Raw genomic sequence first — 20,608 nt, forward strand, 5'->3', positions numbered from 1 at the left:
GGCTAGATTTGTAAGGTCTCTCCAATTTTTTACAGGAATGAAGTGAACTTGGGAACATTAACTAATAAGCAAGAGCATATAAGCCTGGATCCCGATAAAGACTTGAAAGACATTTTGGCTAGAATTGAACAGAAACGGACAGAATACTGGAGTCAAGAAAAAAGAAGCAAGGCAGGGGGCAGCATTTAAAGGTTTAATTCCAAAAGAACGAGTTTCAAAGGCAAAATAGCAAAAACAGCCTGCCCAATGGATAAATGGGCTCCTTGGTAAGAATGTTGGCAGGCTGGACACCAAAGGGAATTTATGTCTGAGTGTGTCATATCTCAGGACTCAGACAGGTTTAGTCCTCTGCAGTGGAGGAGGAGGAGGGAGGGTCAGGAACCTCCACTGGGGGCGAGACGTGGCAGGCCATCCTAGCCGATGCCACTGAATATCCGCTAGGCTGATCCTGTGCTGGCCAAGCACTCTTCCAGTTAGGATTGGCTCCCCTTGTGGTTTGACTGCAAGAATAGATGTCCTGCTGCTGATGATTTTGAGTTAGTGGGAGGTGACCAGATTTTGAGTTAGTCTCGGTGACCAGATGGCCCTGGCACAGACAAGAGGGAGTCTCTGGGTCCTCAAAGAGGAGGGACAGACCCAGCTGGACTTCCATTTGATGATACCTTGGCCATGGCCAATTCCCTGCTCACTGATGATGTCTCTGTGGTACAGACAGGAGGGCAGAGCACAGCGCCAGGGACACTTAGCAAGTACAGGGGTTCTAGGCCCCAGGCTGGAGTTTGGGAGCCCAATAATGGGACCCTATAAAATGAATAGAAGGAGAGAAACAAATAAGTAATACTGGCAAGGGTGAAGCAAAGGCAGGCCCAAACTTTCAAAGGGGATTCAGATGTCATCCTGGCATATAAGGTGAGGGTCAGATGGGCAACATGAGTTATAGCCAAGACAACATGCCATTCAAAATAGTTAGAAAATTCCTTAATAATCTGCATGGTAGTGTTAGAATCATCAAGGAGGCTCTAAAAAAAAATACTGATGGGGGAAGAGGCAGACCTAGAGACACTGATTTCATTAGTCTGGGGTGGAGGGTGGGGGACAGGGGAGAAGAGAGGCCTGGACATGTATTTCTAAATATAATATAGCACATTGATTGATTTGCATGTATTGAAGAATCTTTGCATGCCTGGGATAAATTCCACTTGATCATGGTGTGTGATCCTTTTAGAGTGTTGTTGGATTCTGTCTGAGAGTATTTTGTTGAGGATTTTTGCATCTATGTTCATCAGTGATATTGCCCTGTAATTTTCTTTTTATTTTTTTGGTGATATCTTTGTCTGGTTTTGGTATCAGGGTGATGGTGGCCTCATAGAATGAGCTTGGGAGTGTTCCTTCCTCTGCAATTTTTTGGCAGACTGGACACATATTGTTTAAAAAGTAGTTTTGTTGTAATTTGCTTCCAAAGACTGAAAACCATGAGCCTAGACAGTGCTTCTTAATATGTTCTTGGAGGAGTGGGAGGCAGAAAAGACATCTAGGAAGCTTTTTCCCGTTGTCCATGCCCACCCTCTCTATCATCATCTTAGTGAAGGGGCTGTGCCTGTAGTTTAAAAAGCCTGATCCTGATATTCCCACCGGGCCACGGAGAGCCATTGGTGAGGTGGAGCCCAACAGCCTGCGTTAACATTCTTATTATGTAATATTAGATTCACAGAAAAGAATAAATATCACTTTTAAGTAAGCTAAGCAGAATAATAATAAAAGACCTTCGTGACCCAAGTGAAATCCTAGACCTTTATTAACACAGTTGGTGCCACTGTCTCTCCTCCCCCACCCCTGCCCCTGCCGCCCCACAGGAGATAACCTCCTTCTTCAATGTGGGCATTTTTAACAAGCAGGAGGTCCTGGGCCTCTGGGAGGGTGGGGCCTGCAGGTTGGGAGGATGTGGAGGGGGCGGGGAGGAGGATCAAGTGACTGGGCTGTGAGCAAGGGAGGCAGAGGCAGGGGAGCCAGGCAGAGCCTGTCACAGCCTCTAACAGAAGCAGAGGCGGGCAAAACATTTGTTAAAGAAGTGCTAGAGAAATCCCTTTAGACCCAGTACAATGGAGACCCAGATGCTCTGGGAAAAGCCAGGCTTTCAACTGTTTTGTTTTCCCAGCCCTGGCTGCTGCCGCCAAATTGACAGGCAGGCAATAGCTCAGGGGGTGCAGAGTTCAAGTCCCTGAGGATCTGTCGGACAAGAACAAAAAGATGCAACTCGATCTCTCTTTCTCTGTAGGCTAATCACACGGGTGAGCTTTTCCTTGAGGTTATTATTCTATCATAAACCCAGATGCTTACAGCGAATCCACTGCTACCTTTCTTAGAAGGTACAAAGTAGGTCAGCAGCAATCTATCAGGGTGCAGAGCCTCAGCCTGAGTGCTACAGGCTGTGTGAATAATTAAATCCACACATCCCTGAGATCAGCAGTGCAACAGGAGAGCATTTTCTCTCCCCAGGAGATTGTCAGGCATTAGAGGTAAGAGGAAGCCAAAATATCCAGCTGTAGGAGCACTAATGGGGAGGGGCAATTCAGGAGAGGAGGGAGAGGGGACCGAGGCAGGAAGCCAGTTCTTGGGAGGCTGGGAGGGCTGAGGCAGGACTCTCGGCAGGGTCTCCTGAAGGAGTCTGGAGAGGCCTGGATCAGGGGCTGTGTTATGAAACAGATGCTCCGTATGAACTGGGGCCCAAGGACAAGGTCCAGTCTTGCTTAGGGGGTGGATACAACAAAGGGCCAGTTTAGGTGACACGAGCAGCCAGAGTGGCTTGGGGTCTATGGGCTCTTAAGTGTCCTATAACTAGGGCCTGGCATGGATTGGGGGTGTCTGAACCTGCAGGAACTGGGAGAGGTTGGACCTTAGTCACACAAGGGCTTTTATGTGTTCTTCCAGAGGCAGCTGCTTCCATGGATGGGAAGCCTGGAAAAGATCAAAATTACCCACCACCTCGTACAAAGATGCACGTGCAAAGGTCTTCACTGGCTATAAAGAGCTGAAAACTCGGGAAAACTCATCACTCCTGGCTAATGAGGTCCCGGCAGATGACAATGGGGAAAATAAGACAAAGAAAGCCAGCCTGCCCTCCCAGAGGCTGGCAGGCAGCATAGGGACAGTGTGGCATCCGACCCTGGACTGAAGATCTCCCAAGTGGGGATGGTAACCAGCAAGCTACCGTTTTTGGTGCAAGGGTGCACACTGCACACAATTTTTGGCGCACGCTGCAGAATGGGCCCCAGCAGAGACAGGTGTGGTAATCAGACTTATGTTCGTGGTAAATACTGAGGCCTCTACAACCAAATTGGAAAACAATTCGGCAGTATCTCCTAGAGCCAAACATGCGTGTCTTCTATGACCCAGCAATCCCACTCCCAGGACTATGCCCAGTAGAAATGTGTACACACGTTTACTAAAAGACATGTATGAGAATATTCACAGCAACAGTATTTGTAACAGCCCCAAAGGAGCAACCACCTAAATACCTGTTGATAGCAGAATGGCTAGGTACTCTGCGGGCTCTTATACAGTACAATACCATGAAGCAATGAAAGCGAATGAAGTACAGCATGCAAACACATGGGTGAATTTCACAAAAAGAATGTTAAGCAAAGGAAGCCAGCACAAGGGTACAGGCTGCCTGACTTCATTTCCATAAAGCAAACAGTCAAACCAACCTATGGTGAATATACTGAATACCGCCGACTTCTGCCCTTTAAATAGGAGAATTGTATGGAGTGAATTATATCTCAATTAAGCTGTTATTCTTTAAAAACCTATGGTATTAGAAGTCAGGTATTAGTTATCCTTGGTGAGGAGTAGTGACTGGGAGGGGGCCCAAGGGGAGGTTCTGGGGGCTGGCGATGTCTGGTTTCTCGATTTGGCCGCTGGTTACCAGGGTGTGTTCAGTTGTGACGATTCTGTGGACTTAGAACCTGTGCGCGTCTCTGTATGTATGCTATACTTCAATAAAAATAACCACAAACAAAGCAGGCCTGGCCTGGCTGGGCTCAAGTACATGGGGATGGTGAGCTGGATGTGCTTACTCACTTCAGAAAGGCCCTGACTGCCCCAGGGTCCCCTCAAGAGGACCCTGCAACAGCCTATGAGGACGGGGCTCCCCATTTCATTAGCGAAGCATCACCCGCAGGGTCCTAGAGTAATTCTCAGAGGAGCAAGTAGGGAGGGTCCACCAATCCCTTCTCTTCCCAGGGCTTGGCTCAATGGGCAGGTGTGGCCTGGGATGCCAGAGTAATAGGCCTGGGAGCATCCTTGCCTCAGCACAGGCTGGGCCATGGCTACTCTGACTCCTCAAAGCTCAGCCTTCCAGGGGTCTGATCTGCTGTTCCTGGACTAGGAAGGAGGCAAATCCTCAGGGAGACCTCAACGGCCATCTGCCTGAGGTGGGCCAGCCTCTGCCTGCCTGGCAGCCCCAGCCAGACTCTTCAGGGTGGGTTTGGGGAGCCTTATCAGTAGCAGCAGGAGCACTGGAGACCCCAGGAAGATGGATCCCAGATGGGGGGGGGGCTCCCTGAGAACCCCAGGTAGAACAGAGGTGAGATTTTAGGGTACAGGGCCACTGGGAATTTGAGGCAGTGGCCAAAGTAGGACACAGGACTGCAGCCACTGGTGGACTCCTTTCATCCAGGGAGCATTAGAGGCCAAGTACTTTATAAATCAGATAGTACAAAGGGCTGCTGCCAAGGCCAGGGACTTCTGGCCCTTGAGATTCTGATTCAACTTGGCATTTGAAAAAATTCTTCATAGATGAATCTGATGCACAGCTGGATGTAGAGACCCACATGGATAAGTATCAATCACTAATTCATTCAAGAAACATTTGCTGCCCAGCTACTCTCATTCCAGGTCAGGGTCAGATTCTGGGAAAGCAGAAGAATATGGTCAGGATTTGCCCTAAGGAGCCCATAGGCTTGTGTCCAGGGAGAGGCCTGCCTGTGACAGATAATTACAACGCAGAGAGATGACAGCAATGATAGGATTCTGGAGCACAGAGAAAGGGTGAAAGAACTTATTTGTGACTCTTTTGGCAAAATGTAATTTCCTCCTGATTCATTTGTTTCACAGGTCTGAATTTTTGTATTTTGCATTTAGGGACACGAAGTAGCTCAGCTCAGTAATTCTTAAGTATTGTCCACCACAATTCACTCTGAAAAGAGGGCCCACCACCGGTATCTTTCAAGCTGTTTTTAAAAATAACGAGCTATGAAAGATAATAGAAGATAGTTTACTATGTCTGTTATATAATTTCTACCATTAAAATCACCTAGAAGAGGCATATCTGTTTTTCACAATTTTGGGGAAATTAATTTAGCTTATCATACGTAAAGGAGTCCAGCAGATCAACCCCCCTCCACCACCTCCCATATATGTGCACAGTACCAAACACCAGCTAATTCTCCTCCTCTAGGTCTGTACTACATGCCATAAAAATACAAAAATAAAATCAGCTCCTAGCCTGGGTACCTCAGTAAGTGATGTGATAAAAAAAAATAGGCCTAAATGCATCCTTTTCCATAATCATGGAAATCTATGATATGTAGCCTGGAATTTCCTATTTTAGTTGCTACAGTGGTCCCTTCAAGAGCACCCTCCTTTTTTTAGCAATGCAGTGGGAGCACCCTGTTTACATGGGTCTGGTCTGGAGCAGCCCCAGAAACAGAGGAAGCCACCAAGGAAGGCACCTCCAGCAAACAGAAGCATTTACCTTGGTCCCGTGGTAGAAGTCATCCACACATGTGGCGTTCATGAAGGTCTGGTGGAAGTGGGTGCTGGTGTCAATGCCTCCAGGGATCACCAGTTTCCCAGTGGCATCAATCACCTTGGCCCCTCCGGGGATCATGAGCTCACGGCCCACCTGCTGGATGATGCCATTCTCAATGTAGACATCAGCCTCATGGGTGCAGTCATCATTCACAACCTTGCCTCCCTTGATGAGAATCCGCACGCTGGCTGAATTGGCAAGCATGTTCCTGTCAAAGGTGAGAGGGGGCACTGGTCAAGGTAAAAGTTCCTTTTCACTGTCACCAAGGTCCCACCCCTTCCTGTGAGAGCCCAAACTCAACGGGCAGAGTAAGTGAACAGGGATGGGGAGGAAGTTTCTCCACAGCCTAAGGACACCGGCCCCATAGCCAGCTGGGGTCACAAGCCTCCCACTGACCTCACAGCAGGACTCATTGGGAATCATGACATTGTAGCAGTAAGGGTGAAGCTGGAGCCCAAAGAAACATCAATTTTCACCTTCTCAAAATGTTGTGGGGGTTCTAAAGCATTTTCATATCTCTTGTCTCATCTTATTCCCAAAACAACCCAAGAAGTGGCATTTTACAGATGAGAAAACTGAAATTGCTAATAAGGAATTTTTGGCTACTAAGTGGCCAAGTCAAACCCAAACATCTTGTATGATCAATGTCCCCTCTATACCATATGGTCCTGAAGATATCAGAGGCTCCTGGGGTGTATCTCAGAGAGCCAGATTCTCCAAGCCTCACAGCTGTTTAATTCATGTCATTCTTCAGATGGATTCTGCTTCAGTTCACCCTCCTGTGTTTGTCTCAAGAAGTCCACTGCCACACTGAAGCTCCACAGCTGGCTGCACGTTGATAAGCTCATCTGAGGAGCTTTTGAAAAGCACTTATGCTCAAGCCCCACCCCCAAAGATTCAGCTTTATTTGGTCCAGATTGGGTCCCCAGAATTAATTTTTCAAAAGCCATAGAACCCTACCATACACTTAAAGAAAAATTAATGCCAATCTCTTCCAGAAAATAGAGAAGGAAACCTTCACAAGTCAGTTTATGAAGTCAGTATTACCCTGATACCAAAGACAGACAAAGACAGTACAGAAAAAGAAAAACAGTAAAGTAATATCCCTCATAAATGTAGATACAAAAATTTCTAACAAAATATCAGCAAATAGATTTCAGCAATATGTAAAAGAATGAAAGAATCCCACCATGTAAATGGGATTACTTCCAGGGATGCAAAGCTTGCTCCATATTTGAAAATCAATCAGTGTAATCCACCATATTAACAGGTTAAAGAAGAAAACAATCATATAATCATATAAATTGATGCAGAAAAAGCACTTGACAAAATTCAACGCTCATTCATGATAAAAACTCTCAGGAAAGTAGAAACAGAAGTTAACTTCCTCAAGTTGATAAAGAACATCACCAAAAAACCTACAGCTAATATCAGAATTAGTGATGAAAGACTGAATATTTTCCTCCTTAACTGGGGATACGGCAAGGATGTCTATTCTCACCACTGTTATTCAGCAAAGGGAGTTCTAGCTAGCACTATAACAAGAGAAAATGGAATAAAAGGCATATAGATTAAAAAGGAAAAAATAAAACGGTTGTTATTTGCAGGGTACATGATGGGGGTTATGCAGAAAATCCCAAAGAATCTACAAAAAATCTCCTAGAACACATGAGTGAGTTCAGCAAGGTCACAAGGTACAAGATCAACATACAAAAAGCTATTGTTTTTCTATACGCTAGCAATGAACACATGGACACTCAAGAAAATTGAAATACTTAGGCATAAATCTAAGAAAAACTACAGGATTTGCATGCTGAAAACTGCTAAATGCTGATGAAAGAAATCAAAGAAAATAAGTGGGGAGACATACAATGTTCATGGATTGGAAGACTCAACATAGTAAAGATGTCAATTCTCCCCTAATTGATATACATATTTAATGCAGTTTGATTCAGCAACTCTCTTGACCATTCTGTATCTGAATAGAAATGAATTTTATTTCGGCTTAGAAAATCTAGGACACAATCTGACTGGAGGAAGGAAACTATACCATTGCAGAGTCTCTGTGAGCTCAGATAAAGCCCACCTTTCTACTCAGTAAACTTATTCTTCAGGATCCAATCAATTGTCCCCTCTTCTGACAAGCCTTCCCCTCTGCACATTCAGATGGCACTGGAGTCTATCTCCACCTCTGGACTAAGTCCTCAAAGTCAAAGGCTTAGCAGCAAATATCGTTTCTGCCTGGTCCTCACCCCCAGCATCCAGTACAGGAAACTCAAAACTGTGATCAAATGAATGAATGGCCACATCTACTTGCTGCATCCTAACGATCAAATGGTTTAAAGCAATGAGTGGCAGGCCAATTCCCTATTTGTTGTCTGGGACATTTGGCAACTCTATGTCCAGGATAATGCTCAATTTTCATTCCTTTTCCAATATAGCACATCACCGTGAACAGAACAAAAGAAGCAACATACTCTCATCCTTGTCATTTCATTTTGCCTGCCACCAGGCAAGGTACAGGAAGCCCATGTCCCAGGATGAAAAGGTCTCACATTAGGTTGAAGGAATATCTCTTGTAAGGAAATAAGTCTGCTATCTGGAGAGCTTATCTTGCTCTCCTGGACACACTTGGTAAGGCAGTTATATTTTGTTTTTGTCAAGTTGACCAGGCTGGAGTGCATGGAATCTCCACACCAAGAAAATTTACCTATTTAGCCTCAACTGCCAGGTCCACCTGCTGTTAGGAGAGGCTGGTCCATGGGGGAGCTGCTGCTAGGGGTGGTGCTGGGAAACAAGACAGGTGTCTGGGAGTAAGCCCTGTTCCCATACACAGCAACACTGTCCCCCATGAACATCTGGTCCCTGCCAGGTATCATTCTGACCTTTGGGGAAAAGGGGTCCCTCCCCTAGTGTGGAAGGCATGGGCAGAACAGCAGTGGGGAGGAGTTAGGGAAGGCAGAGGGATGGGGAAGACAGGGACAGTCACAGCCATAAGCCCATTGTCTGAAGCTAGAATGAAGCTGACATATTTCAGGAGAATTTTTGCCCTAAAATTTGAAAACTGGAGTTTTAACTTAATACACAATAATCAGGAAATGAGTTTGGTTCTTAGGTGATGGACAAAACCATTCTGGCCAAAAGACACTCAGAAATCCTCAGACATGCAGCCTCTCTCTCTCTCTTCAAAGCCAAGGCCAGGTGTGACCAAAAAAGGAGGGATGCTAGTTCTTAGAGGGAAACGATGGTGACGGTAAGACACACACCTACTCCTCTGGGCAAATGTATAATCCTCACCTTTTAAAGCAGCTTTAAGTGAGAGGAAAAATAGGAATATTTATGCTGGAAAATTGCTGCATAGTCATTATATCAATGTGGTAAATTAGAATATTGATTTGCTTATTAATCCAGAACACAAGCTCATAGCACACACCTGGAGGGTGGAGACCCTGAAAGGGTGATGTAATAACGATTTACGGGGGAATCTTATCTGAGCTTTGATGCTAGAATCATAAGCCAAGGGTGTTTTCTTCAATAGAAATAAGAGCAACAGCTGTTAGTAAGCTAACACCCTGTGCCTGAAATTTAATTCACATGGCAACCCCAAGAAGTAGAAATAAGGCAGGAAGTATTAGGCACATTTTAAGAGGAGGAAACAGAGGTTTTGAAAATAACAGGTAGCCCATTAAAGTAGAAGGATGGGCTTCATACCTAGGTCTGTGACTTAAAGGGAAATTATCAGAGTTAATTCTGAGTAGAAGACTTTCAGGTGATTTTCTATGTTTTTCAAATTTTATGCAATAAACTTGTATTGTTTTTTAGAATATGAAAAGTTGTGTTAAAAGTTTTTTTTTAAGCTACAAAGAAGCCAGAAATAATTCAGTGTGACCCTTCATTCATGTCCAATGGGCTCAGTCCCTCCCTCTGCCATCCTCTATTTGAGGAGATAAAAAAAGACCTGCTACCACCAACCATAACACTGAATCCTTCTCTAGAACCCTTGGGCTGCCACCAAGACTCATTCTGTCTTTTCAACTTCCTTGGTGGAAATCCCTAAAGGCTAACCAGGTTCTGAAGAGATGGGGCTCCCTCAGCAATACTGGGGAGTCCTGCAACCTCTCTGGTCTGGAGATCCCATTCACATAAGCCTGCCCTAGTCCTTGAAATCCAGGCTGGACTGGAGTCCTAGGACTACCTTAGAGAGAACTCATTCTCAGAACTTAGAGGATGCTGTTAATGATCTTAACAATTAGCAAACACCTACTGTATACCAGGCCCCTCTCTAAGCCCCTGATACATTAACTTATTTGATCTTTACAATGCCCTGAGATAGGTATCATTATTGCCCCCAGTTTTACCATAAGGAAACTGATGTTTAGAAAAGTTAAAGGAACTTCCCTAAGGTCACAAAGCTAGTTTGTAACAAAACAGGGATTGAAAGCTAGACAGTTGTTTTTAGAGCAGTTATGAACTGAATATTTGTGTCCTCTCAAAATCTGTATGCTGAAGTTCTAACCTCCAGAATGGCTATATTTGAAGATGGGGCCTCTAATGAAGTTTTAAAGGTTAAATGAGGTCATAAGGGTGGGGCCCTGATCAAATAGGATTAGTGTCACATAAGATGAGATATCAGAGAGCACTCCCTCTCTCCCCTACCCCCTCCCACCCCTGTGCACCATGCTTATGCGCAGAAGAAAGGCCATGTGAGGACACAGTGAGAAGGTAGCCAGCTACCAGCCAGGAAAAGAGTCCTCACTGGATGCCAACCCTGTAAATAATGGCTTCAATGTAAACAGTGGCCCAGCCAATAGGTCTGATTCAGCCCAATACTATCAGCTCCCTCCAACCCTCTGGCAGACTTCTAGCTTCAGGTTGGGGGGTGTCGTCATCACAACTACCTGCAGGTCTTCAGTCTTTTGGTGTTACCAAGGCCTTGGAACACTCCAGGCCTGGACTGGTGTGTTTAGATAACATCATAGCACGATTGCTTAACCCTCCATGGAAGGTGCTTTTGGAGAATATCTTTTTAAAATGAATATGTGCATGCATGAAAATATTCTATAACATCACTTCTTCCCAGTGTCAAGCACTGGAGACAACTCTGAAGAGACACACTCCATGCTTTCAAGAAACTCAGTCTAGTGGGTGAAAGAGACACACATAATAGAATTACTAAGGGACTAAAGTGTCAAGGGGACACTTCTTTCCTAAGAAGTGTACCTTAAATCTAACTTGATTTAAACTAGGTGTCTCTCACCAGCTACCAGATAGAGCTGTGACTGGGTGAGACCAGCAGGTTGGTAAAGGGAGGGATGTTTTGCTAAACCAGTATCCTCCCACACATTTCTACATTTCCAAATTGTCTACATCACCAAGATGTCTAATCCTTCCTGGTCCCCCCTCGCTGTTGACTTGTGTGACAGTTGACATTCATTATGCTTCTCACCTCCCTCAGTAACCTCATTAGCACCTCATTCCTACAGCTTTCCCTGCTAGTCTTTGCTAAAGGAAAGAAAGGAAAGACACACTGGCAACTTTCCTCACAGTGTGCCTGCTGTCTGTGCATGTACTTTTTTGAGCATAACAGAGTGAGGGGGTGGGTGAGTGGGGAGATACCTTGGGCCTCTTAGGAAAGTCCCCCAAAAGGGAAAGGAGTTGAGCACAGCTGTTGAAACAGATGTGCTTAAGCAGTGCAGATGTCATGTGCTATGACAGTCTTTCCCTCTGCTCTGGTTGGGGCAGCATATTCAGAGAACATCCTTGTCAATGGTCATGGTCAAGAAGGTCAGGATCAGTTTTACCAATTTATGATGCTTCGAGTCACTGAGTTTATTCCAAAACATCATAACTGTATAGACAGCACGATATCCGGCCCACTGGCTTACTCCATGCTATGGATTGAATGTTTGGGCTCCCCGTCCCCCAGATTCATTTGTTGAAGCCTTAATCCCAACGTGATGATATTTGGAGATGGGATCTTTGGGAGATATTTAGGTCACGTGGGTCACATAATGCCCTTATAAAAAGTGACACAAGAGACCTCTCTCTCTCTCTGCCATATGAAGACACAGAGATATGTCAACTGTCTGCAAGCAAGCAAGTTCGCATCAGGAGTGGAATTGGCTGGCACCTTGATCTTGGACCTCCCAGCCTTCAGAGCTGTGTGGAATGAGCTTCTGTTGTTTAAGCCACCCAGTCTATGGTATTTTTATTGTAGCAGCTCAAGCTAAGATACCACATTAGACAGAAATAAACATTATAATCAAATCGTCATTAAGTAAAAACTTGGCCTTAAAATAAAGACACCTCCTTTAAAGACTGCTGGCTATATTCCACACTCCCATTCATTTACCCAAAAACTCTGATTATCCAGCTCTTTTGTCTATTTGAACTAAAGAATTCAAACCATATATCTATCCTCCCAGGAAGAAATGGGAAAAAAACGCCAGATAGTTAAATGCGATTAGAAAAACTAAAGCAGAGGTACGGAATTCTAGAGCTGCATAGATTCATCAAGTCCACCCTGACTTTTCCTCCAGTCCTGGACTTTACCAAAAGTGACCTTGAACAAGTCCAGGACTAATGGAGTGGTGTTATGTTACAAATATTAGGGATCTTAAGAACATTACAGTTTATTAAGGGAAGCCATGATGCTTTCCACAGTAGGATGATGGATATCTCTGATATGCAAAGATTTATCCAACTGTACACAGCTTGGATCCCCCAATTTCCTGGTCCTTGTGTTCCTAAACCAGTGGTGGGTCAGAGCTAAGGTGATGTGCAGGCTGGGGAAAGAGGGACTTCCAGGGGGGAGGGACAACACTGTAAGCTGGGTGCGCAATCTTTCATGAGAAGGCCTCTTCGTATTTAAAATAGAAACAATGATTGCTATCTGCTCTCCAACAACTGTCTTGCTGGATGATCGTAAGTTTCCTGCACCACCCACACTCCTGCCCTTTTTACTGCTGTTGAGCAGTTCCAGTACAGAATCGCATGGGCAGGAGGGTGCATCTTGCCGAGTGGACCGTCCAGGCTACAGCAGCTCTGCTTCTCATTCATGAAATGCACACACCCCGCTCTCCTAGAAGGTGCACAGCGTTCATTCTGCCAAGGAAATGCCAACCCCAACACTGTGTCTGGAATTGCCTGCTTCTGTCATCACCTTCCACAGTTCCCCAAGTCTGCTGGGAGGTGTGAGACTGGAACTGGCACAGTCTGTCCGGCACAGCTGCCTCCTGCCAGCAGCTCAGCTGGTGGACGCCGGGAGGCCTCAGCGCTTGGCACAGACACACGAGCCAGAATACTGCAAAGGGACACTTCTTATAGAAAGACCTTAAAACTAACTTGACAGGCATTGGCTTAAGATGTATATTTCCTCTTAACAGGCATCAGTTTAAGACTCACATTTCCTCTTTCAGTAGAATCCACAGGAAAATGTGTGATTTTACACACAGTTGGTTCCTGTGATAGCCAGGAATATGTAAGAGCTACACAACTGCCCCGTAACATGAAGGGCCTGGGGCATTTAAGCCGACCCTAATGTCAACCTGGGGTAGAAGCTGGAGGGGAGGTGAAGCTGCTCAGGTCACAGGGGACATGCTGAATGAATGACATGGGTTCTCCCTTGCTCCCATTTGCTAAAGGGTCAAAGGGCAATATATATCACCGGTTTGGAAAACAAAACAAAACCATGTAGCTGTTTTTCTTCTTCTGATCAGCACTTATGGAAAAGAAACAGAACGATGAGAGAGCCATCCCTGGAGAAGTGTTTGTGCTTAGAGCACCCTGGGATGATTCCGGAAAGGGATTCTCTTGGAGCTGAGAAATGAAAACAAATTAAAGGTTCAATAGAACACAAAAAACCAAAAAGGGAAGTTTGAGGTGATTGGGAAACAGCATTTAAGTTTAATAAATTTAATTTTTTAAAAAAGTAAGTTACTTTCTAAACAGTAAAGCACTAAACAATTCCTAACTAATATTAAAACACAGTATAATTTTATAACTAATTCTTAATTGGCCTTATCAACTCTTGAATAGATTTTAAATAACGTTTATAACCTTTATCCTGTGGAAGGTGTAAAGAATAATGACACAAACACCTGTGAACTCAGCATCGTGATTACTGTTCAAGGGCCGGCACCTCTTTCATCCCAACCCACATCCCCCCACTCAGAGGTAACCTCTCCCCTAGTCAATTTGTATGAACTAACAACTAATAACAATTAGGTGACCAGTAAGAAAATAAAAAAGGACAAGATCACAGCTGTTCCTGCCCCACGACCACCTCTCCCCACATCCCACAGTCACACTTCACCTGCTATATGACTGATTTCTTCACCACATAGTTCTCTGCTTGCCAAGGTAAGAAGGAATCTGGGAACCTCCATGATGCTAAAAATGAAGGAATGGGGGCATTTTAACATCATCCAAATGCCTGCTGGATCATTCCACTGAGATGTCCCACAGGCAGCACAACTCAACTGGTCCAAAACCAACTGTGCTGTCCCCATCCTCCACCCAGATATCCGGGACTATTCCTCGATTCCTCTCCAACTCAGGCCAGTATCAGTGTCCAGGAGGGCTGGCATGCACCTGGGAGTTTTGTGCAAAATGTTTTGAGGATTCTGAAAGTAAAAGCCAACCACGGGAAGAGGGACTGGGGGAGGTAAAAGGGCAGATCCTCCATCTCTCATCTGGGGCTCTCCAAGGACTGGCGGGGACCTGGAGGCCAGGGACCTACACAGGAAGAAAGGCTGGTCAGGCCAAGGGGTAGCACAGGGAGGGCAGAAGCTAGAGAGGCTGTGGCTGATGTTACACCCACACTGAGGCACACTGGATCCTTCATCTGGTAGCAACACACTATTTCTGCATCTAACTGGCCAGCCAGGAAGCCTCTAACGTCCCAGGCGCCCTGTTTCCATTAACCCAGGGGCTGGGCAGGATCCAGGCTATGGATGGCAGGTAAGGGCTGGCCCAGGGTGTTTGTAATTGGGGACCATCTGTACAAGACCATGAAGCATCTGCATCTGAAATACTGCCACCACCTTTGTCATCACATGGTAGAGAAGGTGGAACAGGACCAGGTAGGACAGGAAAGGGCAAGACTGCAGGTAAGAGCCCAGCACCAGGACAGCCTCTTCAGGCAGTAAGAGGAAAGGGGACAACCGCAGTCTATCAATGTGATGGATATGAATGTGGTGACCAAGGAAGGGCTTGCTCCTGAGAAAGTGTATAATACTAGCTTAGGACCAGGGAGCTGCTACAAGTGAAGCCCAAGGGGTGGGCCTGGCTTCTGGGAAGGTGTATATAAATCCAACGAGGGTGAGTCCTTAACAGGCTAAGATCAAGTAAGTGGTTTTAATCCCACGGGCTCATCTGGCCTGGCCTGGCCCAGCGGGGTTGGGCTGACCGAGCAAGCACCATCAGTGCACAAGAGGGCAAAAACGAAATTCCAAAGGATTAGCCGTGAGAGGGTGGTAAGAAATGGAGCCGCAGGTCACTTGCTCCACAAGATTAGCTGTGAGAGAAATCGGGCAGTTGTTACAAGGCAAAGCTGAGCGTGCGTGTGAGCGTGTGTGTTGCTGACCTGGCACAGGCCTCTCCGTGTGCTGACACACGCATGCACCTGTGTGGGCATCCTGGCCTGGCGTGCCCAGTGTCTGGCATTTGGGTAACAACCAGGCTCCTTTTAGGCACCCGCTTATTCACTGAGGTCAGGAGGTTCATTTGAGACCCGGGGAGGCTGAGCCCCGGCAAACACCAGTAAGTATGAGTTAAATCCCCCTCCAAGAGCCCAGCTGCTCCAGGGCCTTGGAAGAAGGGCAGAGGACAGTGTGCACACATCGGAGGTACGGCTTCATGACTCCTGACTGAGGCTTTAGCCAGAAAACACCTGGCTTTTTGTGACCAGTAGTGTCACCACCACCTCTGCAACCCTCCTGATTCTGGCCAACCCTCTGGCAGATTCCTCAGCCCTGCTGTGCTTTCCATGCTCTTGCCAGCTGTCTCCAGGCCCCAGAAATAATTCCATCAACTCCCTTGGAAGGACAGCAGCTGCAGCTCAAGGGTCTCCAGTGGCCCACAGAGTAGCTGCTTCCGAGAACGTCAGCCAAATGGCAGAGAGGGCCAGAGCTATGGCCAGAAAAGGGAGACGTTCTCTTCTCACCGAGACCGACATTCTCAGGCAGGGGGTGGGGGAAAGTCACAAGCAGGAGAAAGGAATGAGTTTTCCCAGCTACAAAAGCACCGCAAACCTGGACTACCTGATAGTCTAGATTTGGGATAGAAACAGAGCAGGAAAATAAAACTGTTTTCTTCTCTTTTAAACTGAAAATGAGTATGAACTAACCACAGCCGTATATAATGTCTTGAAAACAATAATTGCAGGAAAGAAGCAAGACACAAAACGTAAGCAAGGTATGATTCCATCTCTATAACATTCAAAAACAGGCAAAAGTGAGTTATAAGCATATAGTGGTAGAACTATGAAGAAAAGGCCAAAGGAAAAGACTTTCAGAAAAGTCAGGTTGGAGGTTAATCTCTGGGGGAGAGGGGCTGTGTTTGGGGAGGGCCACAGCTTCTTGAGAGCTGCAAATATTCTAGTCTTTTACCTGGGTGGGAATTAAAATAATTTATTAAACTGTCCATATATTTTCTGTGCTCTTCTGGATGTATTTCATAAAACATTAAAAAATTAAAAACAAAACAAAACAAAACCAGAACTGCATGCCAGTATACAAAAATGGTATGTCAAGTACTATTACAACCATGTGAAAATATGCATACAAAAAATAGACCAGGGACTTCCCTGGTGGTCCAGTGGTAAAGAATCCGCCTTCCAATGCAGGGGAGGTGGGTTCGATCCCTGCTCGGGGAAATAAAATCCTACATGGTGCAGGGCAACTAAGCCCATGTGCCACAAACTACAGGGACCACTAGCTTTGGAGCCTGGGTGCCACAACTAGAGAGAAGCCCGTGTGCCACAACGAAAGATCCCGCATACCTCAACAAAGATCCCGCGAGCTGCAACTAAAACCTGACACAGCCAAATAAATAAACAAATAAATATTTTTTAAAAATAGACCAGATGAAAATAAAGAAGGTTTTTTATGGGATTGTAGATGATTTCCCCTTCTAATTTTTCAAATTTTCTACATATTAATTTTGTAATGAAAAGTAAATATGGTCATTTAAAACGGCATAAATACTTTTATATTATTTGAAAAAAATTGACATAAGGTGAAAAAAGTTCTCTCTACTTTTCAGGAAGTCTTGCCATCACCCTGCCACCTTCTGGAAGATGTCCTAAAAGGACTGGGCTTTAGGACAAACCAATCTGCTTCCTTATTTTGACTCTTAAGTAGATTTCAGAAGGACACAAACTTTTTTTCTCTGTGATATAAGACTCCTTTAAAAAGGTACCAGATATTTCATCCTGTGCTTAAAATGTGCTTTCAGCCCTCTCTCCCAAACACAATGCTTTTACCTGCCATTGACTTTATACCACTAGCGCTTCCGCTCAATCGATGACCCCTCCAGTGCCTGCTTCTGCCAGCTGCCTTCTCATGGCCCTGACTCACCTCCATCACTGAAGCAGACAGATATTTTTACCCCAATCCAGAACTCCTGGAGCCCGAGAAGCAAATCTCATCAGTGCTTGTGGACATACGTGACTAATGGAACCCAACTTTGCGGAGATGGGCAGCAAGGCGGATGAGTCACTGTGAGCTTATCAACTCCCTGCTGGAGACAAACTCACAAGGGTGAGACAGCCGGGCACGTGCGGGAAGCACCTGGAGTGGCAGGCCAGGTGGGCATGCTTAGGAGGCGTAAAGAAAGGACTAGCGGTGAAAATGACCAACTTCCCCTTGACTGGGGCAGTGATGCCATTAGCCTGATTGTGTTCGCTTTTCAGAGACCTGTTTAAGGGAGCAGCGACTGGGAGTGGGCGGGACACAGAGGAGGAAAGGGAGGGGTATGAGGAGGAGATGGAGTGGGCGACCAGGTAGGGCAGTGCCACAAGCACCAAATTTGGCTTCGTCCCTCTAGCCATGTGAATGCGGGCACATCCTTAACTGCTCCAAGCCCGTCCTCACAGCTGTAAAGTGGCCAACGGCACCACCCACACTACACCACTGCTATTGAGCTCTTTTTGTGTCAGGCTCACACACAATTTCATATAAATCTTACAACAACCCTATGAGGTCATTAAACATTATCATCCCTATTTTATGGCCATGGAAACTGGGGGTTGGAATTCATACTTACTAGACTGGAGCTCCTAGAGAGCAAAGGTTATGCCTTATTTTATCCTTCCCAGGGCTTGGCATGCAGAGCGGACTCATTAAATGCCAGTTGAAGGAAAGCAGGAGGATTGATCATTTGAGATAGCGATGGGAAAGCATTTTACGTCTACAAACTGGTAGCCACAGTAATGGGCTGTTAGCGATGGCAAGGAAGGGTCTCAAAAGAGTTCTGTGCTAGTTGGGAGGGTGTTTGGTGCAGGCCTGTGGCAAGGGAACAAAGCAGGCATTCTTTGGGATGAAAAAAAGGCAAGAGGCAGAAGTAAGCAAGGATGGGCTGGGAATGGCAAGCCGACTAACTGCCTTGGGGCAGAGAGCTTAGGCTGGGATGAGGAAGGGTCCTGGAGAGCCAAGGTGCGCAGAGCAGGAGGCTCAGGCTTCTGAATGAGATCCACGGGGCCCGGGAAGCCCTGGAGCATTCAGAGCAGGCTGCTGAGTATGGTCAGGGGACAGAACCATGATTTGGGGGCTGGTCTTCCCGCTTCTTTACCTGGCACAGTTTGAAAGGAGGTAGAGAGAGCAGTGACTGCGGTGATCTCGGCATGAGGATGCAGTAGGTTAATTACACGGTGCTCACCGAATAGAAAAGGAAGAGCTCAGAAAGGACTGAATTGCTGGGCAGGTCTCTGGAGGAAAAGGAAAACAGACTGGGGACGATAGGAAGAATGGCAGCATGGGCAAACAGAGCAAGCAGAGAGCTGTGGACAGATGGAGACCAGCTGTCAGGGCACGCCTGTGCTTTGTGGAAACGCACTAATAAACGCTGATTTCAGCTTCTCTCTCTAGGAATCCCTTAGATCGGTCAGAAGATGGTAACTGACCCAGTCACCCAAGGTAAGGAGGTGGAGGAGGCCAGAGAGTTAGTTAACATCTACTGAATGCTATGTCAGGGGTTGTGAAGACTCTTAACACCGCATTTAATTGAAACAACCTCAGAATTGCCCTTGGAGGTGATGGGCTATTTCCACGCGACAGATGATGACTGGAGGTAATGACTAGCCAAGGTCACACAGCTTCATGGAAAGGAATGGGGGTGGGGTAATTCTAAGCACCAAATGATAGCAGAATCAAAAGGTCTGGACTGTGCTAATGGGCTAATACTTTGATTTACTTGGGTGTTGAACATTTAGGAGACACTTCTAAAAAAAACACTCCACTCAAGCACTGTCCATTCTACCCACTAAATCTGTTTCTTATCCTCTTTTCTCCAAACACACTGCCTCAGTCCAGGCCCTTGTCAGCTACCTGGACGAGGATGTCACTACTACCTGATACTTCTAATTGGTCTCCCCACCTCCACACTGCTAGCGCATTGAGCTTGCTAAGATGCAAATCACATCACAGGGGCAGGCTAAGCACCTGCTAAACGGTACTGTACTAAGTGCCAGATGCTGTCCCCCGCCCCGCCCCGCCCAGGAGCTCACAAGTTTGTAGTGGAAAGAAATGCATAAACAGAAATTTCCATATGAATTAAGAGGATAGCTGTGTCAGTCCCAGGAGGGGCAGGAAGCACTTAACATTGACTGGGATAAAGGACTGCTTCTCAGAGGAAGTGCCCTTGAGGTGAGTCTTAATAGTTGCTTAGGAGTTCACCAGACCTTGGGGGAGAAGACAAGCATGGGCGTTCCAAACAGAAGCAGAGCAGTGCATTTGGGACGGTTGATACATTTGATGTATGACGATGGAGAAGAGGCAGAGCCCAGACCATCCAAGTGCAGCAGGAAGCCTTGCTGGTATGGCAAGCTAAGAAATGATACCCTTAGATTTGTATTTTTTTTTTACATAAAAAATAAAAGCATAAAGTACTAGAAGAAAACAAAGATACTTCTATAAATTTTGGATGGTTTAAGATTTTCCTAGCATAATCCAAAGCCAGCAAGTATAAAACAGAAGATTGATGTAGATATGACTAAAATAACAACGAAAAACTGTGATGCAGCCAAAGATACCACAAACTACTTTTAATAAAGACAAATAAAAACTGGTTATGACATGCTTGCAACATATAACCAAGGATACCTGCAATATGTAAGAGCACTTATGAATCTTAAAGAGAAAGACAAATACTCCAGGACAAAAAAATAGGCAAAGGATTTCAAACAGGTAACCCACAGGGATGGGGGGAACACAGACAGCTAAGAAGCAAATGAAATGATATTCATCTTTATTAATAATCAAAGAAATGTGAATGAAAACAATGAAAGTACATTTTTCACTTATCATAAAGGCACAGATAGAAGAGAACAATGCCCAGAGCAAGTGAGAAAAGCATGTACTTATTCTCAGACACTGTTATTAGTTCAAACTGGTACAGTCTTACCAGAATGAAATCTGAACATCTATATGAAAACTTAAAATGTGCATTCTACATCTAAAAACTCCTTCTAAGAAAATAATTGGATCATTGCACAAAAATGTACTTATGTGAGTATTTTGTTGCATTGTTGTTTATAATAGCAAATATTTTGAGAACAAGCAGGTGGTCTGTCAGTAT

At 45.5% G+C, this 20,608-nt stretch overlaps 1 protein-coding gene across 1 annotated transcript in view; it reads right to left on the reverse strand.

Moving 5' to 3' along the window:
* The window catches only part of DPYSL5 (dihydropyrimidinase like 5), an 88,498-nt gene that overhangs the window by 43,479 nt on the left and 24,411 nt on the right, over window positions 1–20,608 (reverse strand). The window contains exon 2 of the mRNA XM_057742628.1: window positions 5,756–6,020. Coding sequence (XP_057598611.1) covers window positions 5,756–6,016 — 261 coding nt within the window. The 5' untranslated portion in view covers window positions 6,017–6,020. The remainder of the gene's footprint in view (window positions 1–5,755; window positions 6,021–20,608) is intronic.

Source organism: Hippopotamus amphibius, chromosome 7, assembly GCF_030028045.1.
Source record: "Hippopotamus amphibius kiboko isolate mHipAmp2 chromosome 7, mHipAmp2.hap2, whole genome shotgun sequence".
Lineage (NCBI taxonomy): Eukaryota > Metazoa > Chordata > Mammalia > Artiodactyla > Hippopotamidae > Hippopotamus > Hippopotamus amphibius.